At 50.9% G+C, this 26,784-nt stretch overlaps 2 protein-coding genes and 1 non-coding gene across 3 annotated transcripts in view; 1 reads left to right on the forward strand and 2 right to left on the reverse strand.

The window, feature by feature from the left end:
• Positions 1-5,637: 5,637 nt before the first annotated feature.
• Positions 5,638-5,744, reverse strand: LOC138984060 (U6 spliceosomal RNA). The gene has a single exon (XR_011461415.1). It is a non-coding gene; the product is annotated as a U6 spliceosomal RNA (small nuclear RNA).
• A 2,383-nt stretch (positions 5,745-8,127) lies between these two features.
• MPO (myeloperoxidase) lies at positions 8,128-19,092 on the forward strand. The gene is made up of 13 exons (XM_005900644.3): positions 8,128-8,203; positions 8,353-8,446; positions 8,741-8,916; positions 9,105-9,228; positions 9,324-9,453; positions 9,525-9,731; positions 10,574-10,892; positions 12,980-13,140; positions 14,941-15,196; positions 15,639-15,809; positions 17,119-17,356; positions 18,092-18,306; positions 19,025-19,092. The coding sequence occupies exons 1-12, from the start codon at positions 8,128-8,130 to the stop codon at positions 18,297-18,299; spliced, it is 2,160 nt and encodes a 719-aa protein (XP_005900706.2). The 3' UTR covers positions 18,300-18,306; positions 19,025-19,092.
• Positions 19,093-20,582: 1,490 nt separating this feature from the next.
• The window catches only part of LPO (lactoperoxidase), a 29,811-nt gene continuing 23,609 nt past the window's right edge, over positions 20,583-26,784 (reverse strand). The window contains exons 10-13 of the mRNA XM_005900642.3: positions 23,556-23,808; positions 22,310-22,483; positions 21,451-21,688; positions 20,583-21,263 (exon numbers count right to left, since the gene is read on the reverse strand). Of these exons, the coding sequence (XP_005900704.1) occupies positions 21,056-21,263; positions 21,451-21,688; positions 22,310-22,483; positions 23,556-23,808 (873 nt within the window). The 3' untranslated portion in view covers positions 20,583-21,055. The remainder of the gene's footprint in view (positions 21,264-21,450; positions 21,689-22,309; positions 22,484-23,555; positions 23,809-26,784) is intronic.

Here is a 26,784-nt window from a genome sequence, read left to right on the forward strand (position 1 = left end):
GCAAACCAGTCCAGTGCTCTTGCCTGGAGAATCCCATGGACAGAAGAGCCTGGTGGGCTACAGTCCATGGGGTTGCAAGAGTCGGACACGACTTAGCAAGTCAACCAATGTTTTATAATTAGTTCTTTCCTTTCAGCAACATCTCTTTCTTTTTTAAACTATCTTTTAAAAAAATTAGTTATTTGGCTGTGTTGGGTCTTAGCAGCAGCAAACTGGATCTTTCGTTGCAGTGCACAGAGTCTCTAGTTGTGCTGCGGGCTTCAGACGTCAAGGGCTTCAGTAGTCACAGCAGGTGGGCTTAGTTGCTTCAAGGCAAGTGGGACCTTAGTTTCCGGACCAGGGATCAAACCCCCATCCTCTGAACTGCTAGATGGATTCTCAACCACAGGACCAGCAGGAAAGTCCCAAGGTAGCTTTATTGCTACATACAGACCTCCCTTGTTAGGCTTAAAGTGAAAGTGAAAGTGAAGTCGCTCAGTCCTGCCGACTCTTTGCGACCCCATGGACAGTAGCCTGCACCAAGCTCCTCTGTCCATGGGATTTTCCAGGCAAGAGTACTGGAGTGGGTTGCTATTTCCTTCTCCAGGGAATCTTCCTGACCCAGGGATTGAACCCAGGTCTCCTGCATTGTAGACAGATGCTTTACTGTCTGAGCCACCAGGGAACACAAGCCTTGTTAGGGTTAAAGGGCTGCATAAAAGACTATTATGTAGATGTGCCACAATATGGCAAAACTTTGTTGAGGACATTTGGCTTGTTTATAGTATTCTTGGTTGTTGCAAATGAGGCTGAAATGAACACTCTTGTGTAGGTATCTTTCTGTTTTCCTGAGAATGCATCTGAAAAGTAAATTCCTTTCTGGAAGTAGAAATGTTGAGTCAGAGCAAGTGTACATTTTAGATTTTGACTGATAGTGCCAGAGTGCCATCCCATGGCACAGAGCCAATCTACTCTTATTTTTTCACACATTGTCTGGCACTGGCTTTATCCATCCTTTTAAATTTTAGCTAGTCTGTCTGATTGATAAAGATGCTGTTGAATTATTTTACTTTGAATTTTGTGCTTCTTATTTTTAGTGTCATTTTGTAGAACTTTGTCTCATGGAAGCTTACCACCTATCCCAGCCCTCTGTCCTCCTCCCCCAACCCCCACCAAAAATCACAAGTATAAAAGGAATTAACTGAATAACCATTAAATATTTACGTAGTCATGTAACTTAACCCATCTTTACTTTTACCATACTATCCTAAACAAATTTGAAAGTCATTATTTGAAACTAACAAAAGTCTGAATGCTCACTCTTTAAAAATTTTTAATCTTGTTCATAAAGTAGGAAGTGCAACCTTTCTAGAATAGAGGGTTAAAAATGTCCAGTGCTTTTCAACTCTATGAATCCACTGTCTAAAGAAAACCAAAAGAAGTATGCTAAATTCTTTTGTTTAAAAATACTTACACTGAAAGCTTTTAAGGGAAAGAGAATATTTATTATTATAGATTTTATAGGTTCTGTGTGGAAACTCAATGACCAAATTTATATACATTTTTCAAAAAGAAAGCATTTAGGAATAAACCTAGCAAGAGGGTAAAACAATAACACTTCAATGAAGACTATAAAAGTAGACTTAAATAAAATGGTATACGATATTTGTCAAGAATGTAAACTCCACGAGAGCAAGTAATTTGTTAATTGCTATATCCCCAGCGCCAAGAACAGGGCTGGCACAGACATGCTAAGTAAATACATGTTAAATGGATGAATGTGCATGGATGGAAAGATTTACTATCATAAGATGCCAACTGTCACCAAATTTATGCATACATTGAAAATAATATTAAAATTCCATTGTCTTTCTCATGGAACTAGACACTCAAAAATTCACAAGAGACCACAATGTTAAGAATGTTGAGGATTCTTTTGAAAAAGAAGAATAAGAAAGGAGAATTTATCTTATAAGAAATCAAAACATATTAGAAAGTTATGGCAACTGCAATCATTAGGTATTGACATAGAAACGGATAAATAGACTAGTAGATCAATAGAACAGAATAATCTAGAAACACACACATTTATGGTAAATGATAAAAGTAGCATCTCAGTTCAGTGGAGAAACAACATATTATTCAGTTAAAGGCATTGGGACAACTGGTTTTCCATTTGGAAAGAAATGAAGATAGCTCTCTCCCTTACACTATTCACTCACAAAAATTCCAGATGATTTAGCAATCTAAGCTCCAATATTTTCGTCACCTGATGCGAAGAACTGACTCATTGGAAAAGACTCTGATGCTGGGAAAGATTGAGGGCAGGAGGAGAAGGGGACGACAGAGGATGCGATGATTGGATAGCATCACTGACTTAATGGACATGAGTTTGAGTAAACTCCAAGAGATAGTGAAGGACAGGGAAGACTGGTGTGGTGCAGTCCACGGGGTCACAAAGAGTCAGACACAACTTAGAGACTGAACAGCAACAACAAAGCTTTCAGAAAAATATATAGGAGGATATATAAGTTTATGATTTTTGAAAAAGGGTAGATCCTCTTAAGTCTGAAAAGAAAAATCCATAGAGGAAAAGATTGATAAATCAGACCACCTTAAAATTGAGACCCTACAAAAAATTAATGAAAAGTGACAAGACTGTAAAAAAATATTAGCAACACACATAACAGGTGACAGATTACTGTTTATCCAGAGCAGATAATAACTTTGCACTTCAATAAAAAGAGTGATAATCAGTAGGAAAATGGAGAAAACCAAACAGGAAATTTACAGAACTAAATACAACTAAAATGATGCACAAACTATTAACCAAAGAAGTAAAACCTGAACCAATAGTGTGATTCTGATCTTCGCCTACAAGAATTTTACTTTTTTGGAAATACCTATTAAACATTTAAAATGCATAAAACCTATGCCCTACTTCTCAGTCTTTACTCTGGAGAACACACGTGTGCACACAAAGAGGCTCTTGCCGCACTGTTTTTAATAGTGAAAAATGGAAAAGTGTCAGCCTCCAACAATGATGAAGAGTTGCCTAGCGGTGGTATATCATCTAAAGAACACCGAGTGTGCATGCTCCGTCGCTCAGTCTGATTCTGTGACCCCATACAGCTCCTCTGTGCATGGGATTTTCCAGGCAAGAATACTGGGGCAGGTTGCCATTTCCTACTCCAGGGGATCTTCCCAGATCAGGGATCAAACCTGTGTCTCTCGGGTCTAAAGTGAGACAGTTTTGTAAGTAACACATGATTACAGATCTGCAAGAGGTATTGTTGAGTGAGAGAAGCACGCTGCTGAACAGTGTGTATAATGTGATATCATTTATGGAAAAACAAACAAACAAGAATATTTCCCACAGATCTACCTGCATAAATGAATGTAAGGTAAAAAGATTCGGAAGGACAAACACAGAAATGACAACAGTATTTATGTCTCAAGAGTAGGGGGAAGGGACTATAATTGAAAATGATGCAATAATCTAATCCAGAAACTGACCTGCAACATTTTAATTTTATTCAAAACATATCCAGGTATGAATTACTTGCATACTTCTATATTAATTTTAAAACTTGAAGGAGAGAGAAAGCAAAGACTTTGGACGGGGTGCAGTTCGGGTGTTTGAGGGGTCACTGTCCCTACCCCCTCCCCATCTTCCATAACCTCCTTCACTCCAGCCACACATGCACTGTAATCCCAACTGAACTGTTTCCTAAATAGCATTAAGAAAGAATAAACTGTTTTGCAAGCAGTAGCAGAGAGAGCCCGTTACCCCACAGACGGATAAACTTTTTTTGCAAGCAGTAGCAGAGAGAGCCCGTTACCCCACAGACGTTGGACTTCACCTTAGGAGTGGGGATGTTTGGGAAGGTAAAGTGCGGAGAAGGGCAGTGTGTGTGGGTGGAGGGGGTCTCCCACAAAGGACTGTAGTCAAAATGTAGCAGTCTCAGCAGCACCTTCCAGAGGCTACCCCAGGATGGGAAGCTAGGGATAATTTGTGCCATGAGTCTTGTCAGAAGTCTCTCTTCTGGCAGACACATTCTCCTTCTGGTTACTCTGCACGCTGAGAAGCCCTCTGAGCCTCAGTTACACCTGGGCTTCCAGGTAGCACCAGTGGTAAAGAACCCGCCTGCCAAGGCACGAGACGTAAGAGATAAGGGTTCTGTCCCCGGCTCGGGAAGAACCCCTGGAGGAGGGCTTGGCAACCCACTCCAGTATTCTTGCCTGGAGAATCCCATGGACAGAGGAACCTGCCGGGTTACAGTCCATAGGGTCGCAAAGGGTTGGACATGACAGAAGCAACTTAGCCTGCATGCATTCAGACAAACAGGGCAGAGAAGAGGAATCAACAATGATACAGACTGGTCAGCCTTCAACGATGTCATTTGGCCCTTTATTAATTGGTTGCAAACATCATAAAGAGCATCACACATCATCGTAGAGCATCTTAAACCTCTGCACACAAATGCAGGCCCACAGCCCCCATCGTGGGCCAAAGGCAGGCGGTTTGGGACAGTCCATCCTGAGAATCCTCCCCCATCCACACCGGGAATTTAGGGCATTTTAGTATCATTCTTTGAAAATGCTTCAGTTTTTCAAAATTCACTGCCTCATCGCCACGTGTGTGTGAGAAATCAGGGCAGGTCTCTTGATGCCTATGAATCACTGCCTCATGCCTGGCACTGGGCCTCTGGGCTGGTCCCTGAAGTGCCCACGTGAGCTTTCTAAAATGAACTCTGCCCACGCACTTCAGGGCCTCCATGGCTCCCTGGAGCCTTCAGAACAAGGACTTTTCAGGAGGTCAGCAAGAGTGTTGTGTCCTGGACCTCAGCCTGCTTCATCAGCCTCAGCCTGCCCCAGCCTCTCCCCCATGTTGGGACCGTCCAGATGAAGCCCACCAGTGTCAGAGCTGTGCTGTGTCATCCTCAGGGGCCAGAGCACTCTTCCTTCCTGTGTCCAACTTCTAAGCATTCTTCAAGGCAATCTCAAATACTAATTCCTCAAAAAGGCCTTCTCCGGTGCTCCTGAAGACTTCTGCCCAGGGTTGTTGGGGTGCTGTCTGTCCGCATCCTCCTGTGCTCGTTGAGGTCAGGGTCTTTGCTCACTAGAGGGCACGGTACCTGACATTTGCAACGGCTTGGTAACTGCTCGTTGAACAATGCTGGGTGAAAGGTCAGAAGTAAGCCTTCAGAGGCCATTGGGTAAAGAGCGCTTGTTTGTAAGTCAAGAGATCTGACCAGTAGATTATTCCGAGCTGTCACATCGCTGCTATCAGCAAAGTCATTTCCTTCCCAGACCTCCGTCTTCCTCATCTGTGCTAAGAGGAGCTTGTATTTTTTTTTAATTTTATTTTTTAACTTTACAATATTGTATTGATTTTGCCATATATCGAAATGAATCCGCCACAGGTATACATGTGTTCCCCATCCTGAACCCTCTTCCCTCCTCCCTCCCCATACCATCCCTCTGAGTCGTCCCATTGCACCAGCCCCAAGCATCCAGTATCGCGCATTGAACCTGGACTGGCGACTCGTTTCATATATGATATTATACATATTTCAATGCCATTCTCCCAAATCATCCCACCCTTTCCCTCTCCCACAGAGTCCAAAACACTGTTTTATACATCAGTGTCTCTTAAAAAATATGGAACGCTTCACGAATTTGCGTGTCATCCTTGCGCAGGGCCCATGCTAATCTTCTCTGTATCGTTCCAATATTAGTATATGTGCTGCCGAAGCGAGCATGAGGAGCTTGTATTAAATGTCTCTCCCCTCTTGGGCTCTGACCATTCCCTTAAAAGAGTAAAAGGACACTAACTGTCAGAGCTAACAAGGGTGATGGGGTGCTTCCAAGCACGGCTGGGAGGGTGAACGCTTTAAAAATGTGGATACCCAGGTATGCAGCAATTTTCCTTCAGGACTTTTTACCTAAGGAAATAATTGAAGAGGTGACTGGAGATTTACATGGATCACGATCCCAGCACTGCTTCTAACAGTGAAAATAGGAAATGACCCACGTATCTTAACAAGAGAGGATTAGTGAATAAAACATAGCATCTCATACAAAATATTATGCAGACATAAGAATGAAATAAATCTGTTTATTGACACAGAAGTCAGATTATAAAATAATATTTAAAGTATGGTTTTTTGGGTATTTTTTTGATCATACCTTGCATCTTGCAGAATCTTAGTTCCCTGACCAGGAGTTGAACCCAGGGCACGGCAGTGAAAATATCAAGTGCTAACCGCTGGACCATCAGGGATAAGTATGTTCTTATCACTGTTTGAAATACATATTGGACTTCCCTGTGGTCCAGTGGTTAAGAATTCACCTGCCAATGCAGAAGACATGGGCTCCACCCCTGGTTTGGGAAGATTTTATATGCCAAGGGGCAACAAAGCCCAAAAGCCACAATTACTAAGCCTGAGCTCTACAGCCTGTGTTCTACAAGTACTAAGCCCACGTGCTGCAACTACTCAAGCCTGCACGCCTAGAACCCATGAGCTACGACAAGAGAAGCCACTGCAATGAGAAGCCTGTGCAACGCAACTGGAAAGTAGCCCCTGTTTGCCGCAAGCAGAGAAAGCCCACAAGCAGCAACAAAGACCCAGTGCAGCCAAAATGAAGTAATAAATAAATAAAATACATATTATACCTACATCTACATATCAAATTATGAAATGGGAGGATTAGTCAGTGCTAGGAATATGGGAAATTATTTTCCTTCTTTTTTTTTATTTTGTGAAAGATGACAAAGCTGGAAAGAAAAAAAATTACCCACAATCTCACCTGTTTGTAAATAGTTTATTTATTTATTCTATAACATTTCATGAATGGAAATACATTACAGGGTTAAAAAAAAAGTATTTTTCAAAAGCCTATAAAATTCTAGAAGCTGATTCATGAAGAGCCACTTGTCCAGGTTCACACATAGCAAGCCCTGGAAGAATGGCCCCTTTCTCGTGGGTCTTCCTAGCAGGTGGGAAGGTACACCGGGAAGATGTTTGCTGTCCCTTGTTTCTAGGCCAAGAAGTGGTCTGGCGATAGATGACAAGAGTGAGTGCAGGAGGGTGTCTGGAGGTAGGAGGTGTGGGTAGACCGAACAGGACATGGGGGCCATGGTTGGCATGTGCCCAGCCTGACGAGGGCACAGGAAGGCGGATGAACACTGTCATGAGTTGTAGGGCACCTTTCCCACCGGCACTCCCTTTGCCAGCCTTCCTCTGGGTCTGGGCTGCGTCACCCAGCTGACCACTAACCACAGCCAGCTCTGTTCTCTCCTGGTTCCTGAAATCTGGGAGCAGATGGAGGGGTTGTTGGAGGCAGTCCGCTACCAAGAGCCAAGAGGAAAGGCGATGAGGAGAGGGATAGAGGAAGTTACCTTGGTCCTCAGACCATAGTCCCCACGTTCCTCTTTCCTGTAAAGCTCAACGATCTCCAGTCAGATTTCCTGTCCCCTTAGCCTGCTCCAAGAATGAGGGGCTGCCCACCATGGTTGGCCCCAGGGGCCTGGTTACTATTGAGCGTGGGGGAACGGTGTCCGGAGGCAGATCGGGCCATCATCACTCCAATTTCTGTTTCCCATTATTCCCTGGGCTGTCGGTTCCTAACTTTCATCCCTTGCAAAGGAACCCTGGATACTCAGTTGAACCAGAATTTTGGAGGGGGGGTAAATTTTTCACGCTTTGGGGACAGCACTGGTCTAGCACACATGGGAGCTGAGGTTCTCTGGAGGAGTGCCAAGTTCACGGGCTGGAGCCGGTTTTGGTCCCTCCTCCACTGCCTGTTGCTCCCACGTGAGGGGGTTCTTTCTGTGCTCCCTGGCCCCAGTGGGGTTGGAGAGAGACTTGAGTTTCCAGGGGCGGGACCCACCTGCCCCAGCCCTCCCCCAGCCTGGAGAACATAAAAGCCCAGGTTCAGCTAAGAGGTGATGCCAATGCCAGGTGGAGCCCTGGAACTTCAGAGGTAGGGTCCTAGACTCTGTCTGTAGGCAGAACCCACTGCGGGGGCACTGGGTGAGAAGGAGGGGGTGAGGGGCCTGGGAGGAGGCGGCTGTGGGGCGCTTGTCTCCCCAGCGCACTGTGGGCTTTGCACACTTCGTGGGCACGGGGTCTTGTTGCAGAGATGAGGCTGCTCCTGGGCTCAGCGGGACTCCTGGCAGTTCTGATCATGCTCCAGCCCTCGGAGGGTGTCCCTCCAGGTAACAGTTCAGAAAGAAGGGAAAAGGTGGCGTGTTAAGGGTAGTTCCGAGTCCCCGGGATTCCTTTCCTCCTTGTAAGCCAGCCGGGCTCTGGGGCCCCATGGGGACTTTGGGTCCATTCCTGACCTCCTGACCTCTGTTCTGGGCAGCTGCCCCAGGGGAAGTGGATACCTCGGTGGTGCTGACCTGCATGGAGGAGGCCAAGCGGCTAGTGGACAAAGTCTACAAGGAGCGGCGGGAAAGGTGGGGCTTCTGGGTGAGGCTGTCCCCGGCCTTTTAGAGAAGGAACAGGCAGCGGGGAACGTGCGGCTGGAGGTGGGGCCCTCTGCCGGGCGGTCTTTCTGTCTTTGGGTGTGAAGATGTCTTCAAGACCATGCCTCCCATGGCCTCATCTTTGGACTCCCAGGTCCAAACCATGTTTACAAAGACAAACCTGCTTCCCAGCTCTGGGTCTTTCGAGCCCACAGCTCTGGGCTGGGGCCCTGCTGAGTGTCTCCCCGTCCTTTCTCTGGGCTCACCCCTCCTTCCCTCAAGCAGCATCAAGCAGCGGCTTCACAGTGGCTTGGCCAGCCCCATGGAACTCCTGTCCTACTTCAAGCAGCCAGTGGCGGCCACCAGGACCGCTGTGAGGGCAGCTGACTACCTGCACGTGGCCCTCAGCCTGCTGGAGAGGAAGCTGAGGGCCCTGTGGCCAGGCCGCTTCAATGTCACAGGTACAGTTCCGGCTACTATTCCAGCGCCTCACTCAACCCCTGTGGGTCTCCCAATCCCTCCTTCCGGGGGGTATCCTAGCATCCCCCTACTATGTCCTCAGACCACATCTCCCAAGCAAGGCTCCCCAGCAGTGGGTAGAAAACAGGGGCACAGCTCCCACTTTCCTCCTACTTTGCCCGGTCCACAGACGTGCTGACCCCAGCCCAGCTGAACCTGCTGTCCAAGACTAGCGGCTGCGCCCACCAGGACCTGGGGGTGAGCTGCCCAGAGAAGGACGAGTACCGAACCATCACCGGGCAGTGCAACAACAGGTGCGGCCGCTGGGGGCCGGCCATCGATGGGCGGGCGGTGGCTGGAGGCTGGAGACCCTACCAAGGGGTGTCAGCACCGTGTTCCTGCCCTCCAGGCGCAGCCCCACTCTGGGGGCTTCCAACCGCGCCTTTGTACGCTGGCTGCCGGCGGAGTATGAGGATGGCTTCTCGCTGCCCTTCGGCTGGACGCCCCGGGTCAAGCGCAACGGCTTCCCAGTTCCCCTGGTGAGTCCCAGCCGGGTGGAGGGAGAGCAGCCCGGCCGAGACAACGGCCCCTGACGCCCGGTGTCCCACAGGCTCGCGCCGTGTCCAATGAGATCGTGCGCTTCCCCACGGAGAAGCTGACTCCGGACCAGCAGCGCTCACTCATGTTCATGCAGTGGGGCCAGCTGCTCGACCACGACCTCGACTTCTCCCCCGAACCGGCCGCCCGCGTCTCCTTCCTCACCGGCATCAACTGCGAGACCAGCTGCCTGCAGCAGCCGCCTTGCTTCCCGCTCAAGGTGCTTCCTCCCGGCCCCACCCTGCAGCCCGCTGAGCCGGGGGAGGGGGGCATCGTTCCCCGAAGGGGCCATCTCCCTTCCTGCCCAGCTTTCCTTCCCTGGGTCCCAGCAAGCCTGGCCCTGACCGCCCTCTCCCCTCCACCCCCCACCATCTCCCACCCTCTCTGTGCTGAGGACCTTCCCACTGCCCCTCAGACTTCTGTGTGCAAGCGCCAGGGGCTCAGTCGTCTTCCCTCCCGACTCGGGGGGCCCCCCAGCCCACATCACACAGAGCTTGGTAGTGGGGTTGCGGCGGGGCTGAGAGTGGACACGTGCAGAGTGGGTAGCAGGGGAGAGAAGGAAAGAAGGAGGGTCCCAGAGAGAGGCGGACAGAAGCAGACAGGGGCCGGAGTGAGAGCCAGAGAGACAAAAGGGGGAAGGGAAAGAAGAGGAGGCCGCCGGAGAGGACAGAGAGAGAGCCAGAGACCCGAGGAGAGAGGAACAGAGTCAGAGGAGAGGAGAGAAAGGAGGTTGAGGGGGAGGGTCGGAGGACTGGCTAGCGCACCTCCAGAAGTGCCCAGGTCCCCCATGCCGGCCCTCCAGTCACCGCCCCTCCAGCTCAGAGACACTCTGCCGGTGGAACCTAAGGCTCATCCCTCGGGGGCCTTGAGAAGCCTTCCTGCCAGCTAAGGGGCCCGAGGGGCTCTGTTTACTGTCTGGGTTGCCCGCTCTGGTCCTGGGTTCCAGACGGCTTCCCTGGCGGGAATTCAGGGCCTAAAAAGGCGGGTGGACCAGAGAGAGCCACTCCTGACCTCTGTCTCTGGCCGCGGCGAGCCTGCGGGGCCTCTCTCTCTGCACCTCAGATCCCGCCCAATGACCCCCGCATCAAGAACCAGCAGGACTGCATCCCTTTCTTCCGCTCCAGCCCTGCCTGCACCCATAGCAACATCACCATCCGCAACCAGATCAACGCGCTCACCTCCTTCGTGGACGCCAGCATGGTCTACGGCAGCGAGGACCCCTTGGCCATGAGGCTGCGCAACCTGACCAACCAGCTGGGGCTGCTGGCCGTCAACACCCGCTTCCAGGACAACGGCCGGGCCCTGCTGCCCTTCGACACCCTGCGCCATGACCCCTGCCGCCTCACCAACCGCTCTGCGAACATCCCCTGCTTCCTGGCAGGTCAGTCCTGGGCAGGGACCTGGACTGATGCAGGGCGCCCCCTACTGGAGCCACGGCGAGCCTATTGCAGAGCCCCATGTGGGGTTAGCATTCAGAGACTTCCCTCACCAACTTACAGGATGTGAATAGGCTGTTGCCTTGGTAACAAGTTGGATGGAGCCAGAAAGGCAAAACAAAAGCAAACCCCCAAAACGACAAGAACAAACCCCCCAAATTTAAGAAGGAGACTCAGGGGTGGCCAAGGCGCCTGGCTGCATCTATCTAGCCCTTTCTCTGTTGCTCCCTTTCCATGTGGGCTCTGCGAGAGGGGAAAGCTGAATCCTCCAGGGACAGGAAACCAAAGAGACAGAGAGCAACATGGCTCCCTCAACCCTCTAGAACAACAGTAGCCAATATGGCAGACACTAGGCACACATGGCTATTTTCATTTATATGTAATTTAGCTTAAATTAAAAACAAGCTTGCTCCACTGTGCTAGCTACCTTTCAAGTGCTCATTTCAAGTGTTCAGTAGCCCCAGAGGCTAATGGCTTCTATACAGGACAGCTCAAATGTAGAACGTGTTCATCAGTGCAGAATTTCTGTGGGACAGAGCTGCTTCAGAACATCACCACCTTACCCACCTTGATTCCTGTAATGAAAGATGGTAGGATTTTTGATTTAGACAACTGGCAGTCCTGGGGATAAGGTTGGGGCAGTGATGGTGGCCATGCCCAGAAATTTTACTTGATACAGTGTTTTTAACTATGAACCCAGCAGTGGGTCTGAGGCCCTTCTCTCTGCCCTCTCAACCTCTCCTCATGATGGCTCTGCTGGCTGGGCCCTGGGGAGGAGAATCAAGGTCAGCCCCACTGTGGACTTTTCTGGGCAAGTGGAGAAAGAGCAGCAGTCCTCTGCCTCCACATGGTGTTGAGTCACGTGTCCCCGGCCCAGATGATCTTGACCTCTTGTAAAGTAATGAGAAGGAAAAGCTACTCTCAGGGAATTTCCTTGCCACCGACTTTTAGAGCTGGGGAGGACTGAACCCAGTGTCTAGTCCTCCCCTAACCCCTCCCCAGGGTTAGGGGAGGACTAGAGGGATCAGAGGGTCACTCTTGGTTCTTTTGAACAGGTGTGGCCTTTAAACATCCTGTGCCCTGACTCTCTCTCCCAAGCAGGCTGCAGAGTTAGCATGTAGTAAGGTGGGCATGGCAGCTCTGAGCAGGTGGTAGTGGCTTTCTAGAGTCCTGTGTTAAGAAGGATTCTGAGGTTGCGTCCAATTTCTTTTTTTATATTAATTTTTAATTAATTTTTATTTTCGGCTGCGCTGGGTCTTCAGTGCTTCACTGCTATGTGCAGGCTTTCTCTAGTTGTGGCAAGTGGGAACTCCTCTAGTCACAGTGTGTGGGCTTCTGACTGTGGTGGCTTCTTTTGTTGTGAAGCACAGGCTCTAGGGCACGCAGACTTCGGTAGTTGTGGCACACGGGCTTAGTTGCTCCATGGCATGTGGGATCTTCCCAGACCGGGGGTCACACCCATGTCCCCTGCATTGGCAGGCAGATTCTTAACCACTGGACCGCCAGGGAAGTCTGCATCTAATTTTATCAGGAGTAAAGGCTGTGATCATTTGCTGTGTCTGACATGGGCAGGAAGACAGGGACAGCCAACATGCATGCTACATTTTTTGGCCTTCCCTGAATCAAGAAAATGTCAATCAAGCAGTGCTCATGGATCTCCTATTTTGTCCCAGGCAGTGTGTTAAACCCCATGTGTTTGTGTGTATGTTGGGTGGGAGGGTCAGATACAAAAAGGCACAAGCCATGGTCCTTGTCCTCCAGGTGCCAGCAGTCTCAGGTATGGGGAGGTGGCAAGTCTTGTGTCAGATCTGATGCTTAGTAGATGAGCATCCCCGGCCAGCACTGAAGAGCTGCTATGGTGGACCAGGGAATCAAGGGAGGCCTCCTAGATGGGGTGCAGACTGAGCATGGCGTGAAATGTTGAGTGGAGATGAGCAGCATTTGAGGCCTTGGCCCCAGAGGGAGTTTCAGTGGAGCAAGTCCTTTCTGGGAGGGAGGTCTTAGGAATGACAGTAGCTTTTGCTTCCCCAAGGGGACTCCCGTGCGAGTGAGATGCCTGAGCTCACCTCCATGCACACACTCTTTGTGCGGGAGCACAACCGGCTGGCCAAAGAGCTCAAGCGCCTGAACGCCCACTGGAATGGAGAGAGGCTCTATCAGGAAGCCCGAAAGATCGTGGGAGCCATGGTCCAGGTAGGCAGTCCTGGGCATCTGTGATGCCAGGGGTCAGCAGACTTGGGATGCCAAAGTGCCTCTGCCGCATCTTAGCTGTGCAAATTAACCCGTATGAGCTATGTGAAAACACCTGGCAGATACTACGTGCCTGACAAGGGTCACTTGCCTTTCATCCCCTCATTCCCAGGCTTGCTCTCCTTTCTACTTTCCTGTCTACCAGGAATAATACTGACAGGTTTAAACAGGTGAGTCTAAAATGCTTGGCACACAGTGAAAGTGGAAGTCGCTCAGTCGTGTCCGGTTCTTTGTGACCCCACGGACTACACAGTCCATGGAATTCTCCAGGCCAGAATACTGGAGTGGGTAGCCTTTCCCTTCTCCAGGAGATCTTCCCAACCCAGGGATCGAACCCAGGTTTCCCGCACTGCAGGCGGATTCTTTAGCAGCTGAGCCACCAGGCGTACAGTAGGCGTTCCGTAAATTCTTCTCCTTTCCTTCATCACGTTGTCACTCTTGGCTCCTTTACACACTCCCTCTTCTTTACGGCTCTATCCCAGCTCACCCCCTCTCCTTGTCCTCGCTTATCCCTGAGGGGTGTTCTCCCAATTTGGGGGGAAATATTTAAATGCTTTATTTATTTACTGGCTGAGCTACTTAGCTTTTGGAATCTTAGTCACCCAACAAGGGATTGAACCTGAACCCCCTGCAGTGGAAATGCAGAGTCCAAACCACTGGACTGCCAAGGGATTCCTTTTCTCCCAAGTTTTGATGCTCCAGCATCCTCATCCTCTCCCAGGTCATGAACATGCACTTGAGTGCACACACCACACACACACACACACACACATACACACACACACACACCGCTTGTTAATACTCCTCAACTTTGGACTGGAGAGAGTTGCTGGTGCTGAGGGTTACCAGGGTGACCAGTTTTCCACTGGCACAAAGAATTTAAATGAGATTTGTTTAACTCTGAGATTCCAGAGTCTAGAATCTAGAGTGTGTCTGTTCCCTCTCCTCCCTTTTCACTGCGAGAAATCACCTAGGGTGGCCCTTTTCCATTTTGCCTCCCTTCCTTCTGCAGACACTAGATTGAACCCTACTGTGGGCCAGGCACTTTGTTGCCTACTGAGTAATTTCAAGAGAAATGAGATCCAACCCTTGCCCTCAAGGAGCTAGTATGCTGCTGCTGCTGCTAAGTCACGTCAGTCGTGTCCGACTCTGTGCGACCCCATAGACAGCGGCCCACCACGCTCCCGTCCCTGGGATTCTCCAGGCAAGAATACTGGAGTGGGTTGCCATTTCCTTCTCCAGTGCAGGAAAGTGAAAAGTGAAAGTGAAGTCGCTCAGTCGTGTCCGACTCTTAGCGACCCCATGGACTGCAGCCTACCAGGCCCTCTGTCCATGGGATTCTCCAGGCAAGAGCACTGGAGTGGGTTGCCATTGCCTTCTCCAGCTAGTATGCTAGTTAAGAGAAATGAGACAGGAATAACTCAAGGGCAAGGGAGCTATGAAAGGACTCACAGAACCTTTTATTATTTCATCCTCTAAGGCACAGTGCAGCATAATTACCCGTAATTTACATTTGAGGAACTGAGGCTCAGAGAGGTTAATAACTGGCCTAAGGTCACACAGCAGGCAAGCACTTGAGCCCTGTTTATGCCACTTGGTCCCACTCTGTGGGACCCAGGTCCAGTACTGTGGGAGGCAAATCCTTGGCCTTAGACGAGGGAGGGATCCCGCCGAGTCAGGAGCAGGTGAAGAATCCGCAGGGAGGGGTGAGTGGAGAGGCCACTCTGAGTGACTTTCCTTTAGATCATCACTTACCGGGATTACCTGCCCCTGGTGCTGGGGCCGGAGGCCATGCGGAAGTACCTGCGCCCCTACTGCTCCTACAACGACTCGGTGGACCCGCGCATCTCCAACGTCTTCACCAACGCCTTCCGCTACGGCCACACCCTCATCCAACCCTTCATGTTCCGCCTGAACAGTCGATACCAACCTATGCAGCCCAACCCCCGCGTGCCGCTCAGCAGAGTCTTTTTTGCCAGCTGGAGGGTTGTGCTCGAAGGTGAGCAAGACGCTATCAGGAAGTGAGGGAGTGAACTGGCAGCCGGTGGGGTGGGCGTGGACTTGGTCACAGGGAGCTAGGGCGGAATGAATTGTCTTTCCTTCTGTCTTCTGGGCATCTGATTTCCGGCCTGGTTCACTTGACTCTGCTTGCACATCGAACAACAGAGAGTGGGGTGAGACAGCTTACAGGGAGCTGGCTCCTTCCTGTGCGTTGGGATCCTCAGGGACCCAGGAGGGCTGGGAGCATCTGAGCCTGACGAGTTTGAATGGCTTTATCCCCGAGACCACAGAGCCTCAGTGAGGATCTGCCCACCCGGGACCTTGGCGCCAGGAGCCACATTTGCTCAGCGCTCTCCGCCACTGCCCCTGGGTCCGGCTCCTTGCAGTCTGAGCTCCGATACCGAGCCGGACCTTCCCCCAGCGTGCTCCTCTTGCTCCAGGTGGCATCGACCCCATCCTGCGGGGCCTCATGGCCACCCCTGCGAAGCTGAACCGCCAGAACCAAATCGCGGTGGATGAGATCCGAGAGCGGCTGTTTGAGCAAGTCATGAGGATCGGGCTGGACTTGCCTGCGCTCAACATGCAGCGCAGCCGCGACCACGGCCTCCCTGGTGAGGGGGCTGCCCTGGCCTCACGGGCCCACCCACCTCCCAATCCAGCGCCTGTCCTCTCCAGTGCCCCCAGCTACCGGGGCACCCCACCCCCACCGCCAACCCTCAGAACCTTGCTCTTAGGATGCAGCCTGAAGTCAGGCCCCTGGGCCCCTCTGCCCCGTTTCCAGCACCTTCCACCTACTTTGTGTTGCTGCTGCTAAGTCGCGTCAGTTGTGTCCGACTCTGTGCGACCCCATAGATGGCAGCCCACCAGGCTCCCCCATCCCTGGGATTCTCCAGGCAAGAACATTGGAGTGGGTTGCCATTTCCTTCTCCAATGCATGAAAGGGAAAAGTGAAAGTGAAGTCCCTCAGTCGTGTCCGACTCTTAGCGACCCCACGGACTTCAGCCTACCAGGCTCCTCAGTCCATGGGATTTTCCAGGCAAGAGTACTGGAGTGGGGTGCCATTGCCTTCTCTGTTGTGTTGCTGGAACCCCCAATAATCTCTTCCTCTCAGAATCCACATAAAATGAAGCAAAATAGATGGAGGTAGGTTTTCAGGGCAGTAGGGGCTTGATATTATTACGGTGATGCCCTAAATTGTGTTGCTGAAACCCCCCAATTTAGGGCATCTCCATAATAACAATGAGCCCCTACTACCCTGAAAACCTACCTCCATCTATTTTGCTTCATTTTGTGTGGATTCTGAGGGAAGAGATTATTATCACTTCCATTTTACTGATGTGGAGAAAGAAATGGCAACCCACTCCAGTATTCTCACCTGGAGAATCCCATGGATTCAGTCCATGGGGTCGAAAGAGTTGGACACAACTTAGCGATTAAACCACCACCATTTTACGATGAGGAAACTGAGGCTTGGAGAAATTCAGAACCTGCCCGGGTTCTCTAGTCAAGTAAGAGACAGAGCTGGAATGGGAGCCCAGATCATCCTACCATCCTGCTGATGCCTGTGCTGTGGGACAGCTGGTATGGGGCTGATCCTTCCAGACACACTGCACCCATCGCGGGTCTGAGATCTCCACAGGGGCAAGGAGATGCTCCTGTTCTTGGACCCAGCGGGAGTGATGACAATTTAGGATTTACCTTAGAGTGGGAAGGGTAGGGGAAGACAGAGAGGCTCCTGGAGAGACCCAGCTGCGCCCACGCTCCCAGGGAGGCCAGAGGATTCCCTGGGGGGTTTGTAGACGGGAAGCAGCCCCTTTGTGCCCTCCTTTCCTGCATGGACCTCTGTATGTGGCCTCACTGTGTTGGGAGGGCGGCCTTTCTGCGGCCCACCCACAACCACTCTCCACTCCTCCCATACAGGGTACAACGCCTGGAGGCGCTTCTGTGGGCTCCCAGTGCCCAACACGGTGGGTGAGCTGGGCACAGTCCTGAGGAACCTGGACCTGGCGAGGAGGCTGATGAAACTGTACCAGACGCCCAACAACATTGACATCTGGATAGGCGGCGTAGCTGAGCCCTTGAACAAAAATGGCCGCGTGGGCCCGCTGCTCGCCTGCCTCATTGGGACCCAGTTCAGGAAGCTCCGTGATGGTGACCGGTGAGGGCGGAGGCCCCGCAGCCCTGCCCCTGCCCCTGCCCCTCGGGGGACCCCTTGCTTCCTCCTGCTAGAAGGAGTCCGTGATTCTCCAGTGTGTTCTGGGGAGCCTCAAGGTCGTCACTGATGTACCCTGAAGCTGTTGAGGGTGCAAAAAGAAGGGATCTGTGGTTGTCAAGGAGCGGGACAAGAGAAAATGCCACCCTTAGTCACTGCTTCTCCAGGTCCCAGGCGTGGTCACGGGGCCACCAGTCTCCATTGGAAGGTCCCATCCTTGCTTCCCCTCGGCCGCCGCTCCTGTTTTCATTCCACTGTGGGCCTGACCTCTGTCACACCCAGTTCTCACCTGGCATGAACTGTGCCTTGGGGAAACTCTTAACAAGGTGTCCCTCTCTGGGTGGACAAATGAGACACACTCCGTACATCCCGTCTCCCCGCCTGAACGTAGCCCTGTCCAGGGCCCGGGGTCTCATGGGAGAGTGGGCCCGTCTGTCATTAGTGATGCTTGGAGGCTGCTGGGGTGGGAGCGGGTTGGGGGGGGGGCGGACCTGGGCAGCTGTGAGTGGGGCTCTATTTGTTTGAATCCCCTCTTGGGCTGCCTGAGGGCCTGGAGCTCTCCTGTGCTGTGGAGCCGCTGTCCACCGTGGTCCTCTGTCAGCCAGGAACAGCTCCAGCCAGTGGGTGCCCTCCCAGCCCAGGAGGGCCTCAGGCACAGTGGCTGTGGGTGTTCCCGTGCAGGTTCTGGTGGCAGAACAAGGGCGTGTTCAGCAAGAAGCAGCAGCAGGCCCTCGCCAAGATCTCCTTGCCCCGCATCATCTGTGACAACACAGGCATCACCTTCGTGTCCAAGAACAACATCTTCATGTCCAACAGATTCCCTCGGGACTTTGTCCGCTGCAGTAGGGTGCCGGCACTGAACCTGGCTCCCTGGAGGGAAAGGCGCTAGAGGCAGGGTAAGGAGGGCAGCGGGGAAGTGAGGCTGGGCATCTCTCGGCTGGCTGGTTGGGTCCACAGAGCTCTCCCTTTTCTAGGTGAGCCCCTCCCTGTTCTGGGTGCCAGCCAAAGACACCACTAACAACTGGACATTCGTGTGTGTGTGTGTGTGTGTGTGTGCACAGTGAATCGAAATTGCATTTTGTGCGTATTGCATGTGAACGTGGGTAGTGTTTTGTGTGCTGTGTATACATGAGTGTGTATTTGCTGATACTAGGTGTGTGGAAGGCAGCAGAGTGGATTGGTGAAACGTACAGGCTAAGGAGCCAGACTGCTTGGGTTCAGATCCTGCAGCCTACCAGCTGTGTGACCTTGAACAAGTTCCTCAACCTTGCTAAGCTTGAATTTCCTTTGTAAATAACTGCTGACATGGCTTCTTAGAGGGTCCATTGCATCCTCTAGTATTGGGTTTATTGAGCACCCATTACTTGCCAGGCAGTGTGGCCCGCATGGGAAACACACAGAAAAAGTCAGACACCATTTCTGCCCTTGTGGAGCTTATACCTTGACTGTGTCCTGTTATCAGAGGTGAAGCAGTGACCCTGGAGGAGTGACGACCCCGGAGGAGTGGCTATTAGCAGTGGGCTGCGCATGGGTTGAGTTACGGGCCCAGGCTCGCCAGGCTCAGTCCATGGCTCCCCTTTTTCTTCCTTACCCTGTTGTCTTGCTTATTCACAGGAGCTGCCTGGAGAGGAACTGGGCCCTTTTATACCATTTGTTTATACCTGATGATTATGATAATAAAGCACCATAGATGGAGATCTTTGCTCTGTGTCTGCAGTGGGGCTGGACCCTCAGCAAGAGGCTTGCTCTGGGCTCTGAACTTGAAGAGTGGTCTGTGCTTCAGGGCCCTTTCTAAACTGGAGGTCAGGACGTCCAGGCGTTCTCCTTGGGCTGATTCATACATAGAAGGCCGTCAGTCCTTGGATGCCAGGGGGCCAGGCCAAACTGAGCAGACCCTCTTCCCTCACTGGTTCCCTCTTCCCACCAGAGAGCGGGAACCGTGGGCACCAAGCCCTTCTGTTGGTGCCCTGCCCCGGAAAGTATTATGCTTGCTACATGCTCGCTCTGCATCGGGCCTGTGCCAAGTGTTGGGAAACAGAGGGTGCTCAGGAGAGGAAAGAGCAAGAGGTTGATGGGAATGTGGTTCCCTTTCCAGGTGACAAGACACCTGGGGACCCCGTCAGCCGGCCCGGTGGGTCAGAGGCCCCAGGACGGTAGATGCCTCCTTAGTCTTGCCTTCACCAGGGGTCCAGACCAGGACAGCAGGTGGGGCTGAGGGAGGGGAAGGAGCAGACTCCCCTGATGAGCGTGCCTGGAACTTGATCCCTCTGCCTGCGTGGTGGATTCCCTCCTGTTCTCTCCCTTCTTCCCACATTTGGGGAGGGGGACACCCACAGCTGGGGCCTGAAAGGATGAGAGGCTTGTGTACCCATGGGAGCCCCGGATATTAGCACCTCCCCGAAGAGGGAGAAACCTTGCTGAACCCCTTCTCACTGAGGACAGGAAGGGGTCCTGGGGGGTTAAGGGACTCATCTGAGGCCTCCAAGAAGGGGGTCCCAGAGCCAGGGCCGCCCAGGTCTTCCGGCTCCCAGGCTTTCCTGTAGGATGGCTGCAGGCCTCCTGCCCCCGCCGTGCCAGTCAGAGGGCCTGGGGGTCCCCCTGGGCTGACCTGACCCAGGAGGGTCTTTGAGAAAGAACTCATGAGTGTGTATTGGGTGGCAAACTAGGAATATTCTGGATCTGTGGTCAGAGGCCTCACAGGCCCCCAGGACTAACCTAGAATAAGGGGGTATTTCCCTGAAGGACCCCTAGAAAAGAAATTAACTTTTTTTTTTTTAACTGCACATCATGGTATGCTGGAATCTTAGTTTCCTGACCAGGGATTGAACCTGTGTCCCCTGCAGTGGAAGTGTGGAGTCCTAATCACTGGACCGCCAGGGAATTCCCCCAAATGAGCTCTGGCTTGGATTTCTCTACCCCTGTGGCGATGCCCTGAAAGTTCTCCTGCCACCCCACAGCCATGCCTTCTTTGCGCAGGAGCCCCTTCCCTCCTTTTCTTTGAGAGCGCTTTGAAGCTGAGAGCACCAAACCGGGCCCTCTCACTGCCTAGACTCACGCACGTGACCCCTTTGTGGTGAGACATGTCCGAGCTGTAAACACCGTTGCTCATTTGGCAGTGATTCCAAGGCCTGCCTTCCAGAGGGGAACAAGGTCATCGCCAGCATCTGTGTTCAATCATCAGGTGTTTACTGAGCACTCACTGTGTGCCAAGGACTACGCTGGGGGCCCCAGGGCACACTTGGAAGCAGGTTGAAGGCCAAGCTCAAGAAGTTTACAATCTAGTTCAAGGGGAGGAGAGATACGGGTGTCAAGGCCACAGCCTCAGCCAAGACTTTTTTGGGGAAAGGATGGGTGACATCTGGCAAGCAAGATCAGAAGGCATTTTGGAGGGTGGAAGTCTTGACAGAAGGAGGGTTTCTGAAGACGGAGAGGATGTGGGATTCAATGGGAAGAGCTGGAGCGGCGAGGCGGCTGCCTTGGGCTTGAGCTAGGTGTGCTTGGGGGGCGTGCAGAGAGACTCGGCTGGACAGAAGGTCTGGGGCGGGGTACGGAGCCCGAAGGGGCCAGGTCACTGAGTCTACTTGAAATGGCATTGTGGCCAAGGGGAGCTCTACTGCACAGTGTGGGAGGGTGGAGTCCGGGCCCCTAATTCTCCCTGGAGGCCCAGGGTGAGAGATCCAGCTTATCAACGGTTGAGCAATCCACAAAGTCATGTGGGTAGTTGTTGGCCTGGAAGGCATGCAGCGGGACCTTCGTGATGTGGGTGTTGTCACAGATGAGGCGTGAGAAGGACACTTTCTGTAGAGAGTCCCGCTGCTTCTCAGTGAAGACCCCAGGGTTCTCCCACCAGAACCTGCAGAGACACAAGCAGGGTCTCCATGCAGCCCAGCTGCTGGCCCTTTCCCATTCTGCCAAAGGGGAAGGGAGGAGGTCCCCGGGAACATGCCGAGGTCTGGCATCGGTCCTGCAGGACGCCCACCCCAATGCCCACCTCCAAGAAGGGCCTCTCCACCTGCCCTCCCCGATGAGGTCTCACTCACCTGTCCCCATCACGTATCTGCTGGAATTGCCTCCCTAGGAGGCAGGCCAGGAGTGGCCCCACCCGGCCCCTTTCTACCATGGGCTCAGCGTTGCCTCCAATCCAGATGTCAATGTTGTCGGGGGTCTTATAGAGATCCATTAACTTCTTAGCCAGTATCTTGTTCTTCAGCACGGTCTGCAGCCCCTTCAGCGTCTTGGGCTGTGAGAGGCCACAGAAGCCCCTCCAGGAGTTGTACCCTAGGGCAGAGAGGTGGAAGCTGTCTAATGCCCTTTGAGGACATGCCCATTCCAGCTCCATCAGCCCCAGACAGTGTGTTCCCAGCCTCTGGGAACAGGGAGGCAGTGAGCCACTGTTCCACCTTGCAGCACTTGGGCTTCAAGGGAGCTAGCAGGATACGTGGTGCTTACTGTGGGTCCAGGCACTGCTCTAAGCCCTGTACACATATATAAACTGAAGAACAGGGATGTTAAGTCACTTGTCTAAGGTCACACAACTAGAATTTGAACCCAGACAGTCTGGCTGTTAAAGTTCTACATTTAGGAAGGTCCAGTAGTCATCGCTTTCCCTCTATTCTCCTTTTCTTAATATTTTCTGGACTTTTAAACTGCTTTCACAAATCAGTGGTTGATCGCTTTCATTTGAGGAGCCTAGTACCAGGCATAGTACCAGATATGTTCTCTGGTCTCTGTCTTAGGGAGACTGGAAGATGCCATTTCACAGGTGTGTTTTTAAAACAGGCATCTCTGCCTTCTGTTTTAGAATTGATCAGCTCCTCAGGGATATAGAGGAGAGTCCCTGGGAACCCCAGAAAGTAGCAAAACATTCCCCAGGCCTGGTTGGACCCTGGGCCCACTCACCAGGCATCCCATGGTCTCGGCAACGCTGTAAGTTGATAGCAGCCAGGTCAAAGCCGTGGATCTTGTGAGTGGGCTGGAAAAGCTTGTTGCGCAGCTCACTCGTCACCATTTTATCCTGATTCATCAGTTTGGACTTCTTGGCCAGCAGACCCCGCACCAGAGGGTCAATTCCACCTGCAAGGGAGACCCAGAGGTCATGCTGGGGGTGGGGCAGCTGGGGACATCTTCCATTGCCAGGCACGCCCTCCTCCTGACAGTTTCTCTTTCTCAGGTGAAAGACGGGCCAACTGCCCCTCTGGGGCTGGAACTGAGGAAAGAACACAGCGCGGCCCACAGGGTGTGCTGGGGGTTGGAGGCCCGTCCACACTGCCTGCCATCCTGTGGTGATGCGTGAGCATAAGATTCAGGGTTTCTTCCAAGCTCCAGTTCAGAGAGCTGGCTCCTTCTCCTCCATATGGTCCCCCAAGAAACTGTGCACCATGAGAAGAGATGGCAGAAATCTCTAGAAAAATGCCCTGACTTGTCAGGCCTTAAGTAAAAGCCAGTTTCAACACAGCCCAGCCCAGGATAAAGGAGAGCGGGGTCCAACCTTTGGCACTTAATGGAGGTGGAAAGCGGTAGAGAGGAGCAGAAAAGAGCAATTTATTTACTGTGCGTGTGTGTCAGCTGCTCAGTCATGTCTGACTCTTTGTGACCCCGTGGACTGTAGCCCGGCAGGCTCCTCTGTCCATGGAATTCTCCAGGAAAGAATACTGGAGTGGGTTGCCATTGCCCTTCTCCAGGGGATCTTCCCGACTCAGGGATCAAACCCAGGTCTCCTGCATAGCAGGCAGATTGTTTATCATTTGAGCTATCCGGGGAAGCCCTATTTATTTATTAGACACAGGAATTCTTTCTGCAAGGGTCAGGGAAGCCTGAGGGAGGGAAAGGAAGCAGGGAAAACTCGGCACCTTAAAGGACAGTGCAGGAAAGAAAGAATAATAACTAATATTTAGTGATCACCTCCTGTGTGTCAGGAACCACTGTAGGGCACTTTATGTATATATTTCATTTTTAATATCCTAGTGAGATAGATATTATTAGTGTCCCCATTTTACAAACGAAGAAACTGAGGCTCAGTGAGGTGCAGTCACTTGCCCAAGGTTGCACAGGAAGTGGTGGAAGCCTGACTTCCATGCCAGGTTTTTCTAGAAGCAGGCTGCAGAGTGAGACAGCCAGGTGATAGTGCATCCCCGAAAGGACATACCATCTTTGATTATCCTCCAGGTGTTGAAGAAGAGGGTGTGCAGGGGGAGCTCTGCTTCCGGACCCCATGGCTGGTAATTCTCATCCAGGCGGGACACAGTGGAGGGAACCTCCATGTGGCCAAAGCGGAAGGCAAAGGTGAAGACATTGGAAATTCGGGGATCCACAGAGTTATTATAGCCTTGGTAGGGCGGGATCCACTTCTGCATCTCACTACCTAGCACAATGGGTAGGTAGTCCCTAAAGGTGATGATCTGCAAGGAAAAACAAGTCATGAAAAAAAGGATGTGAGAAGACTCAAACCTTTGAGGAGTGAAGTTGGAGCCAAGGATGAGTGGTCAAAAATCAAGGATGGCAAATGGATTGCATATGTGTCTTATGTGTTGCATATGTCCAATTCTCCTTCCCATAGCCCTAGCTGCTGCTGTGCTGCTGCGTCACTTCAGTCGTGTCCGACTCTGTGCAACCCCATAGATGGCAGCCCGCCAGGCTCCCCTGTCCCTGGGATTCTCCAGGCAAGAACACTGGAGTGGGTTGCCATTTCCTTCTCCGTTGCATGAAAGTGAAAAGTGAAAGTGAAGTCGCTCAGTCGTGTCCGACTCTTAGCGACTCCGTAGCCCTAGCAGACATTACTAATTGATCATGACATACTTTCTGCTGATCTTCCATGATCTGTCTCAATATAGGCTCTACTGATCAGTCACTTGAATTTGACATTTGAAATGTACTCTCTTGGCCATCTTTGCTCTAAATTTATGATGAAGCTAACATCACAGTCTCTGTGTATCACTTTAACATAAAATTATATTATTAAACTTTTTCCCACAGGCCAGGGCAAGAGGAATGGAGAACCACAGGAATGAGTCACAGGGTAACCAAGGGGAGTTCATTCAATCCCCCATTCTGAAAGAAGTGCTGCTCCATGGAGAGGTCAGTGTCTTGTTTTATTTTGCTCAGAAGAGTGAACTAAAATAAACTGAGAAATTTTTGAAAAAATAAAATGTCATGCCATCCCACAACATGATAATTATGTTAATTGTTTATTCTTTCTAATCTTTATGGTATACATATTTTAACTTGGTCGTAATCCTAGAAAACGTTTATGTGAAATGCATTCTGCTTTTCCACCTAACATCTCTCACGTTTCTATCTAGCTCACTGAACGTGTATAATATTCTCTTGTCCTCACGGGTCCTTCCCATTCCTTCAGCAGCACACACTCTGGGGACACCATCCTTGGAGCAGGCCGCCTGCTCCTCAGGCTCTGGGAGGCAGCAGGAGACGGAACCCTGCCCCTGGTCACAGTGGACCGGCCTGACCGGGGCCCCAGACTAAGCTGGTTAGTCAGATTCTCTTGCTCAGGAATTTAGATTTCAGATGCAGCTATCCTGGACTGTTTCTGATGGTGCTCGATCGGAGGGGACAGACGGATTGTCATTTTCTACCGTGAGCAGAAACGCAGAGAAAACCCGTCCGCAGAGAAAGAGAGATGTGAGGAGAGAAGAGGGGAGGGAGAGACAGTGAGAATGACTTATCTTAATTCCAAATGGTTTCTAGTCTCTGGCTCTCACCCTTGCTGAGGCCCGACTACACTACACTCATTTCCCTGGGGTTCCAGGAGAAACCTTTAGGAGCTTCCATCTGATACATGAGTAGGGTGAACCAATACTGAACATCTCAATTATCCCGAGTGGGTTTCTTTTTCTTGTAGTCCAAGAAACCCTATGCTGAAGCTCTAACTCTCTCCTGTGACTGTATTTGGAGACAGGGCCTGTAAAGAGGTAATTAAGGTTAAATGACGTCATAAGGATGGAGCCCTAATCCAATAAGACTAGTGTCCTTATAAGAGAGATGCACACAGGGGGAAAAATCACATGAGAAAAACATACAGTGAAGGTGGCCAAGCCAAGGAGAAAGGCTTCAGGAGAAATCAAATCTGCTAACTCCTTAATCTTGGATTTCCAGTCTCCAGAACTGTGAGAAAATACCTTTCTGTTGTGTAAGCCACCCGGTCTGCATTACTCTGTTATGGCAGCCCAAGCAAACTAATAAAAGCCTCAACTCAAGGCTATCTAGCCTTCAGGTAGGTAAGTTTTATCCTTTGATTTCCTATACATATCTCCAGCAGCAAGATTTATGGGTCTAAATTTTTTTAAAAAATAAGTGTTGAACTGTGGAGATTTTGCTAAGAAATGAATGGAAATAGTTCTCTTGGATGGTTAAAAATATGTGCATGGGGCTTCTGGTTCCAAAACAAGGTGGAGTTCACTCAGTTTTCCTTACTGACTGTAACTAAATAAACCTAAATGTGTCCTCCACTAAATAGAACTAAACGCCCTGGAAATTATCCAACAGACAGCACTAAATAGACTCCAAAAGCTGGTAAGATGGACTAGCTAAAGACCTTGTCAAGGAATGACACAATGGTGAGTTCCTGCATACCCCAGATTAGGTCCATAGGAGGATGGCCATCTTCAACCTCTAATAGAAATAGACAAGAGCAGTTAAGAAAAACCTTCTCTCTCCTTCTCCAGAGGACCTGCCTAGGGGGAAGTTCAGCAAAAACCTAGTAAAGAGTCCCCAAATCTGCTTCACAATTCAAGCCATTAGCCATCTCAACTGTTGATTCACAACCCACCCCACGATCTGCCTGCAGCAGTGAAGCCCCGTGTCTCTGTTCTTCACCCAGTGGCATAGAGACTCAGGCATAGTAGCTTCTATAATTCTAGAAGGTTAACCCATAACGCTAGAAAGTTACTCAGCAACAGAAGGCAGCCAAGAAAGTACCTTCCTGCCCTGCAGACAGAGTCAGCAGGGATTGGGTGGGGACCCCAGAAGAATGAAGAAGAATGAAGCAGACCAGAATAGCATTGTAAGGGCTTAGAAAGCTAAACTCTCATTGGAAGTAAAGCTTGCAAAAGCTTGCCAGAACCTACAACCAAACCTACATGGGGTAACTTATTATTAAATAATATGTGCCTAAATAGAAGATTTAAATAGGATCAGGAGTCTCCTAACATAATAACTAAACTGTTCAGGGTAAAATTGAAAATCACCCATAATACCAAGAACCAGGAAAGCCAAAGTTGAATGAGAAAAGATAATAAACTGACGCCAATACTGGCATGAATCAGATGTTGGAATCATCTGATAAAGATTTTAAAGCAGCTGTCATTAAAATGCCTCAATAATCAATTTTAAGTTATCTTAAATGAAAAAACAGAACATTC

This window comes from Bos mutus, chromosome 19 (genome assembly GCF_027580195.1).
Source record: "Bos mutus isolate GX-2022 chromosome 19, NWIPB_WYAK_1.1, whole genome shotgun sequence".
NCBI classification, from domain to species: domain Eukaryota; kingdom Metazoa; phylum Chordata; class Mammalia; order Artiodactyla; family Bovidae; genus Bos; species Bos mutus.